The 22,323-nt window shown below is 40.9% G+C and overlaps 1 protein-coding gene across 3 annotated transcripts in view; it reads left to right on the top strand.

Moving 5' to 3' along the window:
* LRRC7 (leucine rich repeat containing 7) overlaps positions 1-22,323 on the top strand; it is a 572,907-nt gene that overhangs the window by 297,718 nt on the left and 252,866 nt on the right. For all 3 annotated transcript variants that reach the window (XM_056814946.1, XM_056814945.1, XM_056814947.1), the window contains exon 7: positions 1,776-1,834. In XM_056814946.1, coding sequence (XP_056670924.1) covers positions 1,776-1,834 — 59 coding nt within the window. The remainder of the gene's footprint in view (positions 1-1,775; positions 1,835-22,323) is intronic.

Raw genomic sequence — 22,323 nt, 5'->3', positions numbered from 1 at the left:
GCCAGGAAGTCTGAGGCTACATTTGAACCCAGGACCTCCAGTGGCTCTCAATCCACTAACTATCCCTTAATGGACATCTTTTCATTCATATAAAGAATAAGCTGAACTCGTTATTTGGTGCTATATAGACAAAACTGATACTTATTTGTATTTTTCCCTTTCCAATAATGATCCTTCAAAAGGCATAAATTCAGTGCTCAAAGCATTGGGCTAAACTTGGGAAGATAAAAAAGAAAAAGAAGAAAATAGTGCCTGCTCTCTACACCTGGAGTCAGGAAGACCTGACTTCAAATCTGCCCTCAGACACTTCTTAGCTATCTGACTCTCGTCATTTCACCTCGCTCTGTCTCAGTTTTCTCACCTGTAAAATGGAAATAATCACAGTACCTCCTCCTAGGGGTTAGCAAGTGTCTGGAATGAATTTGGCCATTTTTTACTTCTTTAGATCTCTTTCACTGAGATCTCAAAGTCTGCCATATTTGATAGCTGTTTGTCTAAACCTCTGTTTGTTTCCCTCCTAAATGGTCAGCTACATTAGGGCAATTGCTGCCTCGTTCTTCTTTATCTCCCCACAGCATGTAGGTCCATCAATGCTTAAGTTATTGGATAAGTGAATAGAATTAGTGTCCCAGACAAGGAAATCAGGGATTCTGCTTTCTAATAGTTTGTAGGGAGAAAAGAGAAAGATGCGAGATTTCCTGAGTTCAAGAATCTCCCAATTAAGAAACTCCCTGTGCCATTGACTTAGAATCTTAGAGAGCTGCCCAGAGCACGGTGAAATCTAAGTGAGGTGTCAGAGGTATGACTTGAAGCCTTCTATTCTTGAATCTGAGATCAGCTCTCTATGCACTGGGGCCCTTTTCTCATAATGTATCTGATATCGGAGCATATTTAATAAAAAATGTGAAGTTTCATTTGGGTATTTGAAATAAAGCTTAGCCATTTTAAATGATCTTGAGATGTCTCTCCTCACAGAGCAATATTCATCTCTAGAAATGAAAGTGAGAGAAAATATGGCTGCTAAAAGGAATTTCTTGGGTTTATAGACGAAGTGATTGATGGAAGCTTAAAGGTCCCTAGTTCAGCCCATTCATTCTACAGTTGAAGAAACTGAGGATTGGAGAGCCAAGGCACACAGTATCAGAGTGGGATCTAAACCTAAGTCCTCTGGTCCCAAATATAGATGAGTATAAGAAGAAGCTATGTCCAGCTAGGTGGTGCAGTGGATAGAGTGCCAAGTCAAGAATCAAGAAGACTCATCTTCCTGAGTTCAAATCTGGCTTTAGACATGTAGTAGCTGTGTGACCCTGGGAAAGTCACTGAACCCCATTTGCCTCAGTTTCCTCATCTGTAAAATGAGATGGAAATGGAAATAGTAGACCACTTCAGTATATCTGCCAGGAAAACCCCAAATGGGGCCATCAAGAGCCAGACATGACTGGAAAAAAAAACCCTGAATAATAGCAATAACCAGAAAACTCAATTTTGATTTCCCACTTTGCAAATGACTACCTATATGTGCTTGACAAGTCATCAAATGTTTCAGGTCTCATAGTCCTTTATAAATGAAATTAATATTACTCTGGATCCTAAATCTGCCAAGACTGGGCTAATGGACTATGTTGATTCTCCAAAACTCCTTTTTATAATGTACCCATTTTCTTTGACATTTCTTGCTTTCTAGGCAATAAGGGGATAGAAGTCATTGATGTTGGCTTCTGACCCATTTGGCTGTATGATTATATTAAGAAACAACTTTGGGTCTCTTTTTATAGACTCGTCAAATTGCGGATCTTGGAATTAAGAGAAAATCACTTGAAAACTCTACCAAAGTAAGTGGGCACAAGATTGGTGCAATTTTCGCATTTTCATTTTCGGCTGGTGGGAGAAGGGGCCATCTCTGTATGCTGGAGGTCGTGGGATTTATTTTCTCTGTATCTTTTCAATATGTGCTTCTGAAGGAAGGACTGGATTTGTTTTCCTAAAAGTTGGTTACCGAGTCACTGATGAAATTCAGGGGGAATTTCAGAGGGAATGAATGAAACTGAAGAATTTACTTTGCCTTTCCAGCCAGGAGAAGGGGAAGTAGATGGGTCAATTTTAGGGTCTTTGTACAGCCATCGGCCATCATGATACCGTATATAATCCTTGGATTATGATATGCCTGAATTTAAAAAATAAATAAAATTATCACTTTTCTGTTAATGTATCCTTATCTATCACCATTTAAGACCATGTTCAAATTGGATCCTCAAAACATTTAGCATAATCTTGTATTGGCAGACATTTTTAAAATGTCCCATTACATATTACTTATGTAATGGAACCAAAACAGTGGGGTTTGTTTTGTTTTGTTTAAAAAATGAACTTGTTGGAATTATAGTTAACTTGCCCTTTATTAAAACCTGAAATTTATGCTAAAACTTAACTTCTGCACATGTAAAAGGAGAATCTTCTAGAGTGGTCTGTAATGAATAAGGGTAAAGCATTTAATAAGCTCCTGCTATGGGCACTGGAGATACAAACAGAAAAGTAAGGCAGTCTCTGCTTTCAAGGAGTTCCCATTTTGATGGGAAAAACATCCAAGGCAAAGGGAAGGTTTTAGATACAAGTCACTCCGAAAGGTACCAAGGTCCTTAGGTACAAAAGCCTTTGGTGTCATTCCACTTCGAAAATCATGCCATTTTTTGACATGGAACCATTGGTTGGATCCAAGAACTTTGGAAGCAAGAACCTTTTCTTTCTGGGGCTTCAACAGCTACAGTTACATCACTGGCAGGAGAAATTTCCATCTCCATAGGGGCTGATTCCCAGAGTGATGGCTGTGGACAATGGGATAGAAGCTGGGCTATATTTCCAAGGCTTTGGGGGTCAGAATTCTAAGCTGCCTTCACTGGGATCAGCGTGGTCTAGAGGGTGCTGGTGGAATGGGCCACAATGCTCCCTGTGTCTCCCTCAGGGCAGCGAGGCCGATTTGTCTGCTCTGTGGGCGGCACTTGCTTGGCAGTTGATAGGGATGGTTGACCTCTGATGAACAGGATTTGCACTCTTGGGGTGCCTAAGCCTATCTGCTTGTTGGGTAGACCTTGTTGTTGGTTGAGATAAGGAAGGTGCACTCATTTTCCACAGTCATAAGAAAGGAGAATATTCTCAGCAAGAAGAGCAAAAGTAATTCACTGATTTCTGAAGTTTGAAAAGAGTTTGTAATGGGGAAGGGTTTCTTTCTCAGAATTAGGTGGAAAATGTGCATTTTATGAGTTTGATTCATTGTGATTCAAAGTGTTTGATAGATATTACAAGACAATCCAGAACCAATGTAGCAGGATCCTGTTACAGTTAAGGGTTGGGTCTTGAGGTCTTTCCTCTACATACCTCAATGGGGTGGTCATTCTGCTTCCTAAAAACAACTAGAAAGAAATTGAATGTTTTCTCTCCCATGGGACAAGAAGATATTTTCATACATGTTGACCGAGTGATTTTCTGTCAATAACTTGGATCTGTAAATATAAGAACAAGGGCTGTATGCAGCGGTTAAGGACATAGACAGGAGGAGATCCATGCCACCCTCAACCATCAGCCTCTTGTGAATGTAGCTCCCCAGTGTTTCCATCTCCCACTCTTTTCTGTGACTTTTTCCCAAAAAAGGAGAGAATGTCAGGGGAATGATGTTGGCAAGGGGAAAACACTTCTCTCCTTGACCTAGTCTGGAAGATGAGGACATGAAGAATGTAAAGCAAATGGTAAAGAGCCCCCTGTCCTTGATTTTCCATTAATGTGTACTCTAGTGTGGAGGATAAGATGGATGCTGAGTATATCACATGGTTGTGAATCTTGGCTCGTCTTCCTGTGCAGTTATTTCTGTTTATACCATAAGATGATTGACACAATGCCATTTCTACTGTTTTCTGTAAAATGGTTCCATAGTAAATGTACCCTCTTTAAATGCTCTAGGTAAAGCCATGGTTGGGATTTTGAATTTGGAAGAATCTCCATAGAGGAATCAGTCTTCTTATATAAGCACTTGTTGGAAGTATAACCTGGTATCTTCCCTCCTTGCCATAGTTTATACTTGTAAGGCAGGTTTTCAAAGTAAATGGGTTCTGCTTGGCTGATGGGTGGTTTTATGTAAGTGAGAGTTAAAGCACTAAAGAAATAAGAGGGAAGTTAAGTGTAGAAAGTAATATCCTTACCTCCCTTTTGGTGCCTAGAGATGGAGAACTGTCAAAGAGCCTTGGTTTTGACTAACTCTGGAGTATGTTCATGAGCTTATTTCATTCGACGTCATTACTTTGGATCCCTGTGCCCTGGAACACTGGTTTTTACATCATAGACACTTAATAAATAAATGCGTGATGGATTACATTAGCTTCTTAATCACCTCTCAAAGTATCACAGCCTTAGCTGTATTTTCTAGCAACCTTTTTCTCCTTTTGTGTTCTATTTTTTTTCCAAGGAAATCATAGGAGAAATGCAGTTTGGGAAAAGCAGGATTTTGCACATAACTGTGGTAGAGATGGGCAATATGGAAGAATGAAGGGATGGCAGGCTTTGGAATTAGGAAGAACTAGATTCAAGTCCTGCCCCTGATACACACACTGAGCTCAACTGTAACCCCAGATACATCACATCCACTCAGTGCTTCAGGTGTTAGTTGCCTATCTCTGTTTGGTGGAGGAAGCTTCCACGCTAGAATTCCATTATGTGCCAATGTGTCAATGACATTGCAAATCCAGGTCCGAAGCTTTCAAATTCACTATTGTATTCAACAGTTCAAATAATCTTTATTAATAGCCCATATGCACAATGTGCTATACTAAGTGCCACCCTTATTTTAACAAATATAGACTCCTTTATTAGCATAAAATTTGGCACCCCTTTAAGACCTTTTTCCTAGGAAGAAGTTGAAATTTGAAAAGGGCATAAAAGGTATTTTTGCATAAATAAAAATCATGTTAACTGTCAAAGTAAAGATATTACAATTGTTATAAATTAACATTTTAATACCAAAAAGAAGCAGGAAAATAACTTAATTAAAAAAAACCCCTCACTTTCCATCTTGGATTCAATACTGTGTACTGGTTCCAAGGCAGAAGAGTGGTAAGGAGTAGACAATGGGGGTCAAGTGACTTGCCCAGGGTCACACAGCTAGGAAGTGTCTGAGGTCACATTTGAACCCAGGACCTCCCATCTCTAGGCCTGGCTCTCCATCCACTGAGCCCCCCAGCTGCCCCCAACTTAATTTTAATATAAACTAAAGAAATGCAGCTTCCAGAATGAATTTCGACAGTTTGGCACAGAAAAGGAATTTTAATATAAATATTAAAGAGATTGACTCACAAATAAAATAGGATGATGTAATGCTCACATGTACTACCTGCTGGTGGCTTGATAGTACAGAGAAGCAAAGAGATTTCATTTCTTTAGAACCAGAGAAATACGAGTATAAAAGAACAGTTTCGAGCGGCCAGAGAGATCCTGGACCACCCTGGAGACTTTGGCGCTCCAGAGTTAGGCTAATGGCTCCTTTGCATATCCCTGTTTGATCACTAAACCTGTTAAGCACTCAAAACAATGATGTCGCGCAATCATTGGAGACTGAACGTAGCCTCAAAGTATTCTGTTTCATTGGGGAATTGGGAGAGTTCTGATTTTTTAAGTGAAAGAGGGATGCCTCCATCGGGGATCTCATTTAAGCCAGTGAAGGACATAGAAAGCTAAGGGGGAGACCCTGAAAGGCTGCTCTGGTGGAACTGAGGCAGGCAGAAGCAACTGATGACAGAGTTCCACAAACTGATTCCTGATTGGTTAAGCAGAGAAAATGACTCAGTGATCAAAAGGCACAAACTGTGCTGGACCAGCTGCTCTCTGCTGCCACCTCTGGCACGATAGGGGAAAGCAGAAAGGGCTTTCTTTAGGGGCGCTTTGGTGTCCAGGTGAGCTGGCTTCCAGTTGACCTGAGTTTTGCTCTACACTCCTTTCTGATTGGACAATAAAGCATCCAGGTGAACAAAGAACCTGCTGATATGGTATGGATACCCCAGATAGCATCAGTTTGATGCCCTTTGAAGCTCTCTCCAAAAAAGAACTCTATAAATGCCTCTTTAGGGATAAGTAACAATAGAAAAAGCTTGCCGGTGCCGTGTTCTAATTAGAGAAGAGGATTTCCCCAGTTGAAGAACATGGAGATCAGAGAGCAAACAGAGGCTCAGTTTCCTGCTGTGTGTCTACATTCCCTCCTGCACCCAGATCATCACCGCCTCAAGCCCAGATTTACCCCCCCTTTTAAAAAATATATATATATATTTATTTCAACCAGCAGAAATAGATGCTTCCATGATATTAAAGAGCAAACCAACGATACTGACTTCTTGCTACTAGAATTAGGGTGAAAACCATCCTAATGAACTGTTTTGCTAAGTACTTGTAGGAAGTTTCTGTAGCCTGTTCTTAGCAGGAATTGCAGTTTTCTGAATTCTTCTCTCCTTCAAATACTCCATTCTGCATTCTTCATAAAATCTGGGCTTAGAGTGTGCAGTCCGGCATTCTTTTCATGCTGACTTTTCTCTCGGACATTTTACCTCGCTTGCTGTAAATGTGGGCCCCTGTGATCCAAGGTACTGGGTGCTTTATGCTGTGCCCCATTAACATCTGTGGTTATTCTTTCTTCTCTTTTTGTCTGATAAGTGGTATATTGGAGTCATGTTGTGGCATTTATCCAAGTGGGTGGTTGTAGAAATATCCTTTACGTTGGGGATGAATCAAAAATGAATTGGATGTAGGGGGCAAGAGCAGTGTGTAATTATTAATAAATCTTATAAAACATAACACTTGGAATTATTGGATATTAACTTAAATCTTAGAGTAGAGGGTGGCAAAAGTTTGCTTGGCCTTGACAGGATTACCCCAATGATCCTGAAAGAGTTTGAGTAGAACAGTAGAATGTCAGGTGGTACAATGTTTAGACTTACCTTCCTGACTTCAAATCTAGCCTCAGACACTTCCTAGCTGTGTGACCCTGGGAAAGTCCCTTGACCCAGCTTGCCTCAGTTTCCCCACATATAAAAGGATCTGAAGAAGAAAGTGGTAAGCCACTCTAATATCTTTCTTTCTTTTTTTTTATTTTTTTAATATATTTTATTTGATCATTTCCAAGCATTATTCGTTAAAGACATAGATCATTTTCTTTTCCTCCCCCCCAACCCCCATAGCCGACGCGTAAGTCCACTGGGCATTAGATGTTTTCTTGATTTGAACCCATTGCTTTGTTGATAGTATTTGCATTAGAGTGTTCATTTAGAGTCTATCCTCTGTCATGTCCCCTCAACCTCTGTATTCAGGCAGTTGCTTTTTCTCGGTGTTTCCACTCCCATAGTTTATCCTTTGCTTATGAATGGAGTTTTTTTTCTCCTGGATCCCTGCAAGTTGTTCAGGGACATTACACCGCCCCTAATGGAGAAGTCCATTACGTTCGATTATACCACAGTGTATTAGTCTCTGTGTACAATGTTCTCCTGGTTCTGCTCCTCTCGCTCTGCATCACTTCCTGGAGGTTGTTCCAGTCTCCATGGAACTTCTCCACTTTATTATTCCTTTTAGCACAATAGTATTCCATCACCAACATATACCACAATTTGTTCAGCCATTCCCCAATTGATGGGCATCCCCTCGTTTTCCAGTTTTGGGCCACCACAAAGAGCGCAGCTATGGATATTTTTGTACAAGTCTTTGTGTCCATTATCTCTTTGGGGTACAAACCCAGCAGTGCTGTGGCTGGATCAAAGGGCAGACATTCTTTTAGCACCCTTTGGGCATAGTTCCAAATTGCCCTCCAGAATGGTTGGATCAGTTCACAGCTCCACCAGCAATGAATTAGTGTCCCCACTTTGCCACATCCCCTCCAGCATTCATTATTTTCCATAGCTGTCATGTTAGCCAATCTGCTAGGTGTGAGGTGATACCTCAGAGTTGTTTTGATTTGCATCTCTCTGATTATAAGGGATGTAGAACACTTCTTCATGTGCTTGTTAATAGTTTCTAATATCTTTCTTAATGTAACCCCAAATGGAGTCATGAAGAGTCAGACACAAATGAAGCAACAAACCCTTCTTTGTGCCTGTCTATGTATAATTTGTGTATGGAGAATCCCCCATCAATTGGGGAATGGCTAGACAATTTGGGCATTTGATGGTGATGGAATACTACTGCCCTGTAAGAAACGAAAAGGTTAATTTTTGGAAAAACACGAAAAGACCTACCTGAAATTATAAAGAGGGAAATGAGCAGAACCCAGAGAACATTCTATACAGCAGCAGAAATATTGTTTGAGGAATGACTTATGTACATCCACCTCCAAAGGAAGAACTGATAAATAGTAAAATAGAGCTTTACATATATATACAATTATACGTATATTTTTGTCAAGTGATGCCTTTGATGCCTTCCGTGATGGGAAGAGGGGAAGGAGGTAAGGAATTAACTGGGTATTTTAATGTAACAAACAAACAATTTTAAATTTAAAAAAAGGAAACGTTACATAGTAATAAGTTCAAATTCCATAATAGAAAAAAAGCAAACATTTCAGAAAAGGACACAAAATAATATTACATATAAAAGGAAGACATCCAAAAAGATCATGAGTGGTTATCACATAAGATCATAAATTAAATAGCATTGCTCATTAGTGGAAATAAACATTTATTAAGTTAAAAAATTCTAATGATGAGTTTGGCTACATCCTTCAACAGTTCAAGAGCACCATTAGGAAGTATCAGCATCAAATCATTGTCTAAAACCAATTGGGTGGCTTGACACATTTATGTTATCCTGTCAATAGCTTACATGTACCGAACTATTGACACATTGTCTCCACAATTAGGCTGTAAGCTCTTTGAGGGCAGAGACTATTTGTTTGGGGGGGTTATATATTGCCTGTATTTAACATAGGGCCTGGCACACAACCAGTGCTTAATAGATGTTCATTGATTGACTTTTTAAAGTATTGTGTGCCATGGATAGAGAACTGGCCACCGTGTCCTTGAGACCTGGGTTCAAGTTCCATTCCTAACTCAAACTGGCTGTGTGACTAAGCAAGAGGTTGCCAGATGGGGCCATGGACTTGGAGTCAAGAAGAACTGAGTTCAAATCCTGGACCAAACACTTACTAGCTGTGTGACCCTGGATCTTATGAAATCATTCCGAGCCTCAATTTCGTCCTTGGTAAAATGGGATTGATAATAATAATATCTACTTTAGATGGCTCTCATGAGGGTTAAATGAGGAAACATGCAAAGCACTTTGCAGATGTCAAGTACCATGTGAATGCTAGTTATCATCATTATTCCTTAACTTCTCGGTGTCCCAGACAGCTCTGCCAAACTGTCAAATTGCAGAGCATTGCTCTTCAGCTTTAGAAGGGAGAACTCTGTTCATGGGAAGGCCTCTATGTCAATGATATCACAGGTGGAGATGGAGCCATAAAAATAGCTGTATATGTATGTGTGTATATGTACATTTTTACTTATTGTATGTGTGTGTGTGTAGAGAGAGAGAGAGAGACAGACAGACAGACAGACAGACAGACAGAGAGTGGCATATGCATGGCCTACGAGTTAGCGTTGGGCTTGGACCTGGGTGCAAGTTCTGGGTCTGACACCAGCTATGATCCCAGGCGAGTCTCTAGTACCTTCCATGCACCTCTAGCCTCCCCCAGAACTTCCCCCCAATCCATGCCCCATCTTCACTGACAATTCTCCATCTTGACGAAATTAAAGCTCTTCTCCGTTGTCATATGTTGTAGTTATATGAAAGAGTGTAGGCATGAATGAATTCAAGTTATCGGAATGATTAGCTTGTGACAAGCCCTTCTCGGGGTTCTCCCTACCCAAACTAATGCAATCAGAGAAGCTCTAGACATCTCTTTTCCATCAGATCCATCAAAACGATAAATCCGGTATCAACTCCTTATTGAAATAGGGAGGAATAAAGCACTTTGATGACAGATAAAATCAGATGAAGCCCAAAAGGAAATGTAACGGCTTGCCTGAAAGAATCTGCTCCACCTCTGAGCCTCGGTATAGCATAATCAGTCAGTTCAAAAATCTTGGAGCCCCTGGCAAGAGACGAGCAATGAGCCAGTCCAGTGGCCGTGGTTGAAGCCATTGCTCTGGGGGCGGGAGATTGGGAGGACGCCCACAGGTGTCACCAAGGTAGGACAATGTTGGGAATTGGGGAAGTGCAGGGATACTTAGATTCCCCGTTGAGATCAGCAGCTGTGCTTGGGAGCAGCAGTGGTTGACAGCAGGGTCTGCCATGGGGGTGGAGGGGTCCTCCAGCAGACAGGACGAGAAATCCCAGAAGCCTCCAGGTCACTCCTAGCATCCTCGGGAGAAATGTTGTCAGCAGCCCTCTGGAAACCCAAGCTGCCAGTGTGAGTGGGAGTTGGCGAGAGTGAGCCCAGAGGGGATGCTACATAATGAGTCATTTCAAATTGTGGGTCAGCAAAAAGCAGGTCTCCAGATTGAAATCCACCTTTGAGCAGCACGTCTTAGCAATGGATGATGGAGGTCAATAAGAAATAGAGATGGCCTTCCGCAACCCGCCCCAACGTGGTGACCAGGAATGAGGGCTGGCGGGGGAGGAGGCTGCGCAGATGATGTCAAGGAGAAGTCAGCAAAGTTACTTTTTTTAAATCCAGGGGATGATTTCCACCCACATATGTGAGGACTTCGACACAGAGGCTGAAGATGCAGAAGTCGCAGGGCTTGGGAGGGGGGCTGCTGGAGCGTGGATGGCTGCCATACTAGACCGGAGGCAGGAAGATCCAGGACCAGCACCCCTTCCCCTTAGAGATGGTACCTGTGCATCCTTAGGCACTGCCCCTTAACCCTGACGTACCTACGCAATAAATCACTGAATGGTTGAAATCTGGGATCCGTGGGGGCTGTCTCCACTCCCATGAATCTCAGCTCTTTCCCAGGGCGAATACAAAAGAGAACAAAATGAACTGAAGAAAAGGCCATTGAAAGTCTCTCTTCCAGAAGATCGATAGGTCACTGCTTTATTGTTTGTAAAATGGGAAATGTTTTCTCTGGAGCCGGAAATCAACAATCCACGCACATTTCTCAAGCTCCTCCTACAGCCAGGATCCCTGCTAGGCACCGAGGATATAAAGGGGCAGAAACCAGCCTGGAAACAGTCCATCCCCCAAACACCTTTGCCTGCCATTCTTTATGCCAAGGGGGAAGGGGAAAGGGGGAGGGTCAGTCTGTTGTCCAGTTATGGCAGTGATCACCAGGATGCCCATGTTAGTCATGATAAAGCCAGACTGGCCAAAGTCTTGGCCATTGCTAGCGGGTTCATGAAGGCTTCTTAGTGTTCTAACGTTCATCCTTCACCCTGTGCATGTCATGGATGCTGCACCGGTGCTAAGAGAACATCTACCTCCTCCTGCCAGTGGTAAAGGAGCTCTTTCTTAGGCAAAGACTCAGGCCTGGAAGGAGCCTCAAAAGTCATCTATAACCTAGTTAAGGAAAACTCCAACTGTTTCTGCTTTGAAGGGAAAAAATGATGTTTGATACATGAAAGAAAATGAGTCGATTCCAGACCCCTCAGAGCCTGTGCAGATTCACCCGGGCCAAAGGGACGGAAGAGAGATGCTCTGCTGGGCTATGGCAGTGGGTGCCTGCCTGGAGCGGTGGAAGATGATGGCCAATTGGATGGAGCCCAGAAGTAGTTCAAGGTCCTTGTCCAGCACATGGACTTGAGCAACTGAGGGTAGCTGTAAATAGAAAGAAATAACTGCATGTGCTTTGTTTAAATAGATGCTTACCTTTAGAACTAGATGCTTTCCATGTACAGACCATGTAAACGATATCATAAATATGATGGCTCTGGCTCTCCCTCCAGTTAAAATGGAAATACTTTTGCCCTGTAGTAGATTTGATTCCTTGCCTGTATCTACGTTTTGGTTTCTCTTAATTTCCTTGTTGTCCTCTCTTTCAGGACAAACTCAGTCCCCCCCCCCCCCCCACGTGGGGCTATTCAACTTTCCTGTGTATGGTATTTGTGTTTTAAGCTTTTCAATGTTTCCTCTTAGAATAATTCTAATAATCAAATTATACCACTTACATTGCTTCCTTAGGGTAGTAGCTGCTAAGTCTTGTGTGACCCAGCTTTGGCTCCTCCATTGTAGAACTCAGATTTGGGGCAACAACATTTTCATTTTGCTGTTTCTCTGCGGTCATCTCTTCTTCCTGAATTTCCCCCTGATTTGAGTCTAAGTGACACAGCTATAGGCTTACCCCTAGCTGGAACTCCCATAGTCTGATGTTGGCCACAGCCCATGCAAGATAGCTGGAAGTCTCCAAAAGTTTGTTGTGACAAAGCTATGGGGCCTTCTTTCATCCGATTCCCTGCCCTAGTCACTCAGCTGCAGACCTCAGATTGGATGGGGGCATGATTGGGGACAAAGCCATAGAGTTCTTGCCCAGTTCATAGTCTTAGGCCAACGACTTCTCTTAGCTCTGGTTGCCACAGCTCAGCTGTCCTCAAAGCTCCTAGGATCAGGTCCCCTCCTTGGCCCACACTAGATCTCTAACCAACTCTGGAGTAATGGAGAAAGAACTGCCTTGGGCTTTTGTTTCTGCTCCCTGTGCAGCATCAAGCCCCTGTCTTTGCTAAATTGAACTGTCTTCCCCCAGCCTTCCCCCAGGCTCCAATTCAACATCTGCACTGGAAGCCACTTTGGGGCATCATCTTCCTATCTCAAATCATCCCCAGTATTTTCAGACTAAACCTACATCTGTCCCTGGGCTGGGAAACTTATTCCTTGTGTTTTCTCTTCTTCTTCTATTCCCAAATTGTGTCTTGGTCGGGTACTGATTCTAGGCCTTTCTTGGAAGAACCACAGGCAAGAACTAGTCTGTACTCCTTCCTGATATTCCATCATGGTTTCCAGTTCCTCCACAGAACTGAAAAGTTGTCTTTGATGACTGATGGAATAAGATATTCAAGACCACTGTTTTTTGTCATGGCTTTCAGCTGAATTAAATTCTCTCCCTTTGATCTATTTCCAGGTCACTCATTAGTGAGACAATATGCCTTACATTTTAATGTTTCTTCTTCTTCCATAGTGTTATTAATGTCTATTCCACCCATTCTGATTTTCAAGGAGTTTGTTTCTTACGTAAGATTTTGTTCCTTTGGGGCCACGTTTTCTATTATTTTTCCAAGACTCATTTCTTTTTCCCTCTTTCTCTAGTGTTCTCATTTCATTGTAATAGCATTTTTAAACCCCCAATGAAGTTCTTCTAGGAATTTTCATTGGCTTTGTGCCCAGTCTGTGTTTTACTCTGAGGCTTTGCTTGTAGGTAATTTAGAATCATTCTCTGCTTCCGAGTTTGTATCTTGGCCATCCACCTCACAATAATGGTTCAACATGGTAAGAACACCTTCGTTTACCCATTCTTCCAGACTAAATTGGGATGTTGGGCTCTGGGCACTTCTAGAAGGGTCATTGTGGTTTTGTATGGCCCTGAGTTTGTCTGGGTTCTAACTCCAAGTTCAACAAACCTCAACTCTCTACCAATCATGACTCCCACAACATGTCACAAAATAAGTGAAGGGAAAAAAGGAACCAGATGTGAAGTCAATGATTCCTTTTTCACTAAATACAGTGAAAATTTTAATGACTTAAAACCAAGGGGTTTTCCAATTGACCTTTTATTCCTTACTGCCTAAGGATCATCAAAATAATCATAGTATTTACATAACACTTTAAATTTTGCAAAGCATTTTACAAATATGGTTTGTTCCAGAAGGTAGGTGTTAGCATTATTATTTCCATTTTACATATGAAGAAACCAAGGCTGAGGGAGGTTAAGTAACTTGCTGAAAGTCACACGACTAGCATTTGAGGCTGAATTAAAACTCAGGTCTTCTTGTCTCCAGATCAAGCTGTCTATCTATTATGCTCTGTGAATCGGCCTTCTCTCTCACTTCTTAAGCCTTTTCAACCATCAAATGCTTGGTAATGTTCAACCTTGTTTGGGGATCCAAATACTTAATATATAATGTTATGATGTACCTGGTTGTCTAGAGTCCCAATAATGAAGAACTTTTTAAGGGACTAGTTGGCATTTGGACTGGCTTATACATAGGATACTATAGATTCTTTTATGTATAAATGGTTTTGCCCATAACTACCAGAAATTCTTTGTCTCTTTCCCATCAGTGAAGCTAATAATTCTCGTATATTTTAAATACAATTTTTTCCTCATCATCAATTCCTTTAAATACTACCCTTGGAGCCTAACTGGGCCCCATATCACTCCTTTCCTGCCTTATTGGGCTGTGTTTGTCCTTCTTCCTTTTAACATTCCCACCATTCCAAACTTTGTGCCCTCAGACTCTATCCCAACTCATTATGGTCATTCTTGGAGGGAGTTATGTTGACTGGGAGCCAAACTAGATCCATTCTTTAGAAGGTAAACTAAACCCAGAGGAGAGAAAAGGCTGCTCTAATTCCTAGACAGCATTAAACACAGTGTGTCAGGCCCCATCGTACTCCAATGCTCCCTCAAACATCTATATCAGGGGAAGGAGCAAAGGAAAAAGAGATAGTGTCCAGCTTATGTCTTTATTCAAATTCCTTTATGATTCTGTATTTCTTAGATAGGTACAGTAGATAAACAACAAGATGGTATTAAATAGCATGAAGTGATCCTACCAGATCCCATTGGAGAAACTATACTCTTCTTTCACTGTTCCCATGTTGCTCATCATGGCAACCCTTGCTCTTGCCTTAGAATCAATGCTCTTTGTTGGTTCCCAGGCAGAGGGGCAGTAATGGCTAGGCAATGGGGGTTAAGGGACTTGCCCAGAGCCACACAGCTGGGAAGTGTCTGAGGCCAGACTTAAACCCAGAACCTCCCATCTCTAGGTCTGCTTTCATTTCACTGAGCCACCTATTTACCTCCTGCTCATCTTTTTAACAATCATTTTCCCATTTGTAATCTATCACTGTGACTCATTGAATACTATCTTTATGGATGAATCAGACTCATGATGGAATGTAATAAAAGCACTAGAAAGACATATGATATTTGTAGTAGATTGATGTTTACTAGCAAAGATGGCTTACATGTAAAAATGGCATAAAAGAGGAATCATCAGAGACATATATGAAAGGATAAGGACCAAGAATAAGAAACAATTATAGTTCCTTACTCATTGAATCCAAGAGCTGCACCGTGTTTTGTCTGAATCTGTGATTTATTTCATTGTTGGAAAGAACTCTGAGGTGATGACACTCCCTCTACCAGTACAGGTTGGCAACTTCTCGACAGAAATAAATATATGTGTGTCTATTTATGTCTAATTATCTCTATATAAAATTTCCACAAAGACAGGTTGAATTCTATCTGTCTATCTGTCTATCTAGCAGTCTATCTGTCTACCTAGCAATCTATCTGTCTGTCTGTCTGTCTATCACTCCCATGGGGGATCCTATCTATCTATCCATCCATCCATCCATCTACCTATCTATCTGTCTATCCATCCATCCATCCATCCATCCATCCATCCATCTATTTATCTATCTGTATGTATGTCTGTCTGTATCTGTCTGTCTGTCCATCTGTCTTTCTAAAGCTATATATAAGTTCACAGAGATATATTTAATCATTAGAGTTTGCACTGTGTGCCAAAATGATGTATTAAAATGTCCACAGAAATAGTCCTGGAGCACATAGAGTTGTGACTTGCCCAACTATTCATCATAGGATTTGAATTCATGCTGCCTTAAAGCCTAGGGCTCCATTCACTGCTTTGCCATGCTAATTACTTGTTTATGTCTTTTACTGCTTAAAATCATGATACCCTGAGTACTATAAATTTTAAACTAATCACCTTTTTGAATTTATTCATGAATGAATTCATGATTCCATAGTTTCCCCCAGAATACTGATATTTTTAAAGAATTTATGCATCTGAAACTAAGTTCACATTTACAACCCTCAATTAATGACTTAACAATTCTTTCTAGTTAAAAAATGAGCTTCATAATTTTATGAGCTATGTTCTTTGAAAAGAAAGTAATTAGTGACTTGGGCTACTGTGACCATTATAAAATATTTGATATTTACAGTTAGATTATGTTCAAAAATGTTATCCAGAAGCATTTATAGCCATCACATTTATCATTAGAAAAGCTGGAAATGTTTTTGTGCATTCCCGGACAATTTCCATTGCAACTTTAGATGAATTAATTCTTTTAAGGGTTTTAATTAAATTAAAGCTTTTATTAGGTCCACTGGACCATTTATCATTATAAATATCAATTTCTAAATTAAATAGCATTAAAAATCAAACTCTGTCTCTCATTGGGTTTGTATCATTTCAAAATGTTGCAGGTGATTTTCATACAGAAAAGGGCAAATGAGTTATTTAAAGGGAACAGAATATGGAAGGATTTGCCATTGTGGCTTCCATTTATGGGGATTCTAAATGTTTTTCAAGATATTTTTACAATTCTCAGATATTTAGAGGAATTTCTTCTAACTGAATTCTGTATTTAAATAAGAATTCATCAGTGTAATTAGACCAGTGGAGCCAATACATCATGAAAAATGGTGTTTGTACCCCAGTACTAGGCATTTCCTCTTCCCTAGTGGATGAACATAGTTGTTTCCTATATAAAAACTCAGCAGTTATAGCAACTGTCCACAGCCAAAAGATATCCAAAAGATTAGTGGAAGAAAGGGTTTAGGGGTGGGATGGGAGATTAGCTTCAAACATTGAGGATCAAAATGATTTGACCACAGGTACTTCATGGGGTGATACAATAGAAAACATACCCTTTGTAAGACTTCCAACATGCCTGACCATCTGAGCTCTTGGACTTTTGCATGATTTTAAACCAGTTTTGCCCAAAATGTCATATTTTCGATCCCATATAGATCTTGGACACATGACCTTCTCTTGGCCCTCCATGAGTCTAGGAATGAAGAGGTGGGAACCCCATTGTACTCTGCCTTTTAAGCCATGACTAGATCATTGCATTCAAGGAGATAAACTCTTGAAGAAAGAGCATTGACAATCTGGAGAGTAATCAGAAATGTAACTACAATGGTGAAGGGTCCCGGGTCCCTGCTATGATAGGCTCTAGGGAAGAGAAGAATCAAGGAAGGACATCCTACTTGTGGTTGAGTTTTTGAAGGACTACACGTGGAAGAGGCAGTAGGCTTCTTCTGCATGACCCCAAAGGTCTGAACTAGGATCAGTCGGTGGAAGGTTCAAAGAAGCCAATTCAGTGTTGATGTTAGAAAAAACACCACCTAACAATGAGAGCTGTTGGAAAAGTGAACACATTAGTGGATTTCCATCTCCTTAGAGGCCTTCAAGCAGAGACACTGGATGGCTTCTTGTCAAGTATGATAGAGAGAGGACTAAACTGCTGCTGAGGTCTCCTCCAACTCGCAGACTCGGTGATTCCTTGATTCTGTCAAGTGAATATGAAGTTATCCTAGGAATGCTATTTTAATGATTGACAAAAAGAGTCTAAACAACTCTAAATGATCAATTATTTTGAGGCCAATGATTGGAGCACCAGGTCCATTGTTTCTTTTTCTTCTCACTTTAATAGACCTGCCTTTTATTCCACTATTGATGAGAACTAACTCTAAGCTTTGGTAACAATAAAGAAAAGTATTGTAGGTATAGAGGAAGATAGTTTGGCACACTGACTCATCCACTAGTGGTCCAAGTTCAAATTCTGATGCTTACTATCCACATGATCTGGAACATCCATTTCTTTTTTTTTTTTTGCACTTATCCGATAAATGTTTTATTTTTAATAAACCGCCAGTTAAGGAATTTGTTGGTACCTCTGGTATTTCTAATCAGGTAATATAAGCCTGAAAATAAAAGAGAGAGAGCGATGCATACATACATACATACATATAGACATATACTAAACTATACATAATGTCCATTAACTATAATCTGAACTTCTAAAATTCTATTTCTAACATTGCATTAATTCATTTATTCAATAAACGTTTATTAAACATCTACTATGTTCCAGACACTGTTAGTTGCATGACTTCGATTAAGTCTTTTTTTTTAAACATTATTTTATTTGGTCATTTACAAACATTATTCATTGGAAACAAAGATCATTTTCTTTTCCTCCCCCCACCCCCCTCCCACCACCTCTCCCATAGCCGATGCACAATTCCACTGGGTATCACATGTGTTCTTGACTTGAACCCATTTCCCTGTTGTTGGAATTTGCATTAGAGTGTTCATTTAGAGTCTCTCCTCAGTCGTAACCCCTCCACCCCTGTAGTCAAGCAGTTGCTTTTCCTCGGTGTTTTTACTCCCACAGTTTGTCCTCTGCTTGTGGATAGTGTTTTTTCTCCTAGATCCCTGCAGATTGTTCAGGGACATTGCATTGACCCTAATGGAGAAGTCTATTACGTTCTATTGTACCACAGTGTATCAGTCTCTGTGTACAATGTTCTCCTGGCTCTGCTCCTCTCGCTCTGCAACACTTCCTGGAGGTTGTTCCAGTTCACATGGAATTCCTCCACTTTATTATTCCTTTTAGCACAATAGTATTCCATCACCAACATGTACCACAATTTGCTCAGCCATTCCCCAATTGAAGGGCATCCCCTCATTTTCCAATTTTTGGCCACCACAAAGAGCGCAGCTATGAATATTCTTGTACAAGTCTTTTTCCTTATTATCTCTTTGGGGTACAAACCCAGCAGTGCTATGGCTGGGTCAAAGGGCAGACGGTCTTTTAGCACCCTTTGTGCATAGTGGAACATCCATTTCTTCATCTATGAAATGTACCACTTTGACAAATGTTCTTTGAGATATCCCTTCCAGCTCTAGCCCTATGACCCTATGACCTACTACAAGAATAGATTCCCTTCCTCCTTCCTCCATATTACTTTGGTAATAAAAGTATTGAGAAGAGACTTTATATTTTCATTGGATAAAGCAAGATGATCACTTTCCTTAATTTATTTGTAGAGAAGCTTAGATGCACATTTATTGCCTCAAATCCAGAGAGATGCAATAAATGAGGCTGGGTATTAAGAATAGCTCTTGTTGTTAGGAGTTTTCTTCTCTTTACATTGGCCCAAAGTCAATGTCTTTGCAATTTCTAACTATTTCTTTAGTTCTGTCCTCTAGGGCAAAGTAGGACAAATCTAATCCCTCCTACACATGAGGAGCCTGGAAAACTTATTGCTATCATGCCTTTCCTAAGAGAATTTGTTCCAAAGAAACACCAAGTATTTATGTCTTGTGAATCATGAACTCTCAGGGCTTCACTGGTGCTGCTGGATGGGCATTAGGATGGGCAAAACTTGGTGAAATTATTTCTATTGGAGCATCCCAAGTGCAGTGGAAGAAACCTTTACCTGGGAGCTAAACTGCTGGGCACTGGCTGCTCTGAACTTAACAAGGTGTCTTCAAATGGCCATGAATTGCTCATCTAGTACTCATCCAAAATCTTACTGGATTCCTAGGGCAGGACACAATTTGTCCTTTGCTGGCTGGCATAGCCATGAAAAACTGAGAATCAGCGCCATGTCCTGACAACTGCTGTCCTTAGCAGTCTAGGGCACCATTCTCCTCCGAATCAGGAAGATCTGTGGGGTCAGTATTTTCCTCAACTCCTCTCTCGCATTCACCCCATACATGCCTTCCATCTCTAACTCTTGTCTTCCCTTCACATCTGTCACACATTCTCTCCTCTGCCACAGTCCCCATTCTGTGCATCTGCCCCTCACTATCTCATACCCAGATGACTGCAGTCGCTGCTAGGGGGAAGGGGGCAGGAGGGTCTCCCCTCACATCTCTCCTCCACTCCTCTGCTCAAGTGGTCTTCCTAAAGCAATGTCACCTCCCAAGTCAGTAGAGCTCAGTGGCTCTCTGTTCCTTCCAGGATCACATGTAAAACCTTTTATTGGGCATTTAAAGCTTTCCACACATCTGTCCAGTCTTCTTACCCTTCAGCCTAGGATCCAGAGCTACTGACCATGGACATCGTACATGACTCTCAGGCCTGAAATGTCTTTGTCCGCTGTCTTCCCAGGTTTCCTTTAAGATACAGCCTTTAGTCAGCCCTGGTCCTCTCTAATGCTTGTTGTCTCTTTCCCTCTCCATGTATCACCCATTGGCACTGCATATATCTCCCTGGTACATAGTTATCTTAAGAAGGTCATTTTCCACATTAGAATGTGAGTTCCTTGCCTTCCTCCACAGCCTCAGTGCTTTTCACAGTGCCTGGGACAGAGCAAGCCCTTCCTACATGCTTGTTTACTGCCTGAATGACTGATAGAACTTCAAGAGAATAATTAAGAGGAAGACATGAAGCAATAAGGGAAATCAAGTCACTCAGTCTTCCCTGAAGCCCAAAGGCAGCTAAAATAAATTCCTGTTATAATGCTTCTAGCAGGCGATTGAATGAAAAGGCATGTTACTTCAGAGGGATTGCCTTCCATCAGACATTCACTAGATGTAGTTTCTGTGCCTCAGGAGACAATTTAATTTATAAATATATCAGAAACTTGATAACGATGAGCGCCATTATAATGGAATTCTGCTCTACTTGAGTTGCCATCAGGAAATTAATGCAAAACATTTTTCTTCTTGGCCAGTAAAATAAATGTTTGCATTTGAATTAAGTAGTTGGGCCTTTAGGAGAAGAAACTTGGATAAATATCCTAACCCATTGCAAAAGAGAGGGGGGGGGGAGAGAGAAGAAAGAGACAGAGAGAGAGAAGAGAGAAAGGGGGAGAGAAAGAGAGAAAGGGGGAGAGAGAGGGAGAGAGACAGAGAAAGAGAGAGAAGAAAGAGAGGGAGAGAGAGAGATACAGAGGGAGGGAGGGAGAGGGAGAGGGAGAGAGAGAAGAAAGATAGGGAGAGAGAAAGAGAGAAAGGGGGAGAGAGAGGGAGAAAGAGAAAGAGAAAGAGGAGAGAGAGAAGGAGAGAGGGAGAGGGAGAAAGAGAAAAAAGGGAGCACATGCAAGTGCTCTGTAATAGAACTAAGCATGTTTGGAGTCAAAGTTTAAAACCTCTGTGTTTTTAAACATGTAATTTAACTGGCCTGAAGTTTTGTTAGTTCATCTGTAAAATGGAGAGATTAAAGGATATAAGCACTAATGGCCTTTCTAGCTTGAAATCTATGATCCTATAAAATCTTGGTTTAACCTGAGGGAGGGGGGGTGAAAAGCACATCAATTGGCACTGGACCAATGAATGAACCTGTGTTGATTAATCAACTTCTGTGTGTCCCATGAACTTGTACTAAGTATAGATTGGAACAGTCCCTGACCTCAGGGAGCTTACATTCTATTAGAGGCCACACACATATAAGTGCACCCAAAATATTTGCCTCTTTTATTCCCCAATTCAAACCTAGAGAACTCGTGCTTCAGTGGAGATTCAATAAATCACAACAAGAGTAAAAGATGAAGCAAACTGTGCTCATGATTGACCATTATGATTAACGATGCCACATTAGTTTATGAATGCAATTTACTACTCTGCAGTATCTGGATCAGTTGGTGTTTAAAGTTCAAGTGTTTTTTCTGTTTCTGATTTTATTATAATCATAATGGACATTTCCATTTTTTAGCATCCTGCATGTAAAAATCTCCTTTGTTCCTTCTTCTTACTCTTTGAAGTGAGTACCAAGGGCATTATTATTCATTCACATTTGACTGATGAGGGAATCGTCAGAAGTTAAAGGACGTGTCCAGTCCACATCAGGATAAAGTCTCCTCCGCAGGGTTCCCAAGGGCTAAGGCCAGCCTTCCAAACACTCCACAAGGCTGCCATCTTATTCTAATGAATATTTCTTCCCAACAAGGAACAAGCTGATGTATTTCTTGTTTAAAATTTATGCAATTTTACAGTAAAACCCTTGGATAAAATTGTGTCAGGGATATGATTTTCATATCAAAGATATGAAAAATTATTCTCTAAATTTCTTTTGAAACATGCTGACATTTTCCTGTCCATTGTCTTCCAATTTAAAAATAGAGCCAAGTTTCCCCCTCTTTAGATAAGATTTTGATCAGCAGAATGAACCAGAATTGCAATCAATATAAGGCATAGACCACAGAGTTGTACCCGGGGCCATATTGCCATCTTTTGTTGAATGAGCAACACTTTTTAAAAACATGATCAAATATATAGATTGATAAATACAAAAATACTACACATGCCACGAAAGGCCTGGATAAGGTTCTGAAATCCTTTGGATAATCTTCCACCAGCCATTTTCCAGCTTGAATGTATGCA

This window comes from Monodelphis domestica, chromosome 2 (assembly GCF_027887165.1).
Source record: "Monodelphis domestica isolate mMonDom1 chromosome 2, mMonDom1.pri, whole genome shotgun sequence".
Lineage (NCBI taxonomy): Eukaryota > Metazoa > Chordata > Mammalia > Didelphimorphia > Didelphidae > Monodelphis > Monodelphis domestica.
Note: the sequence above shows the minus strand (reverse complement) of the source record. Positions and strands in the feature narration are given on the sequence as shown.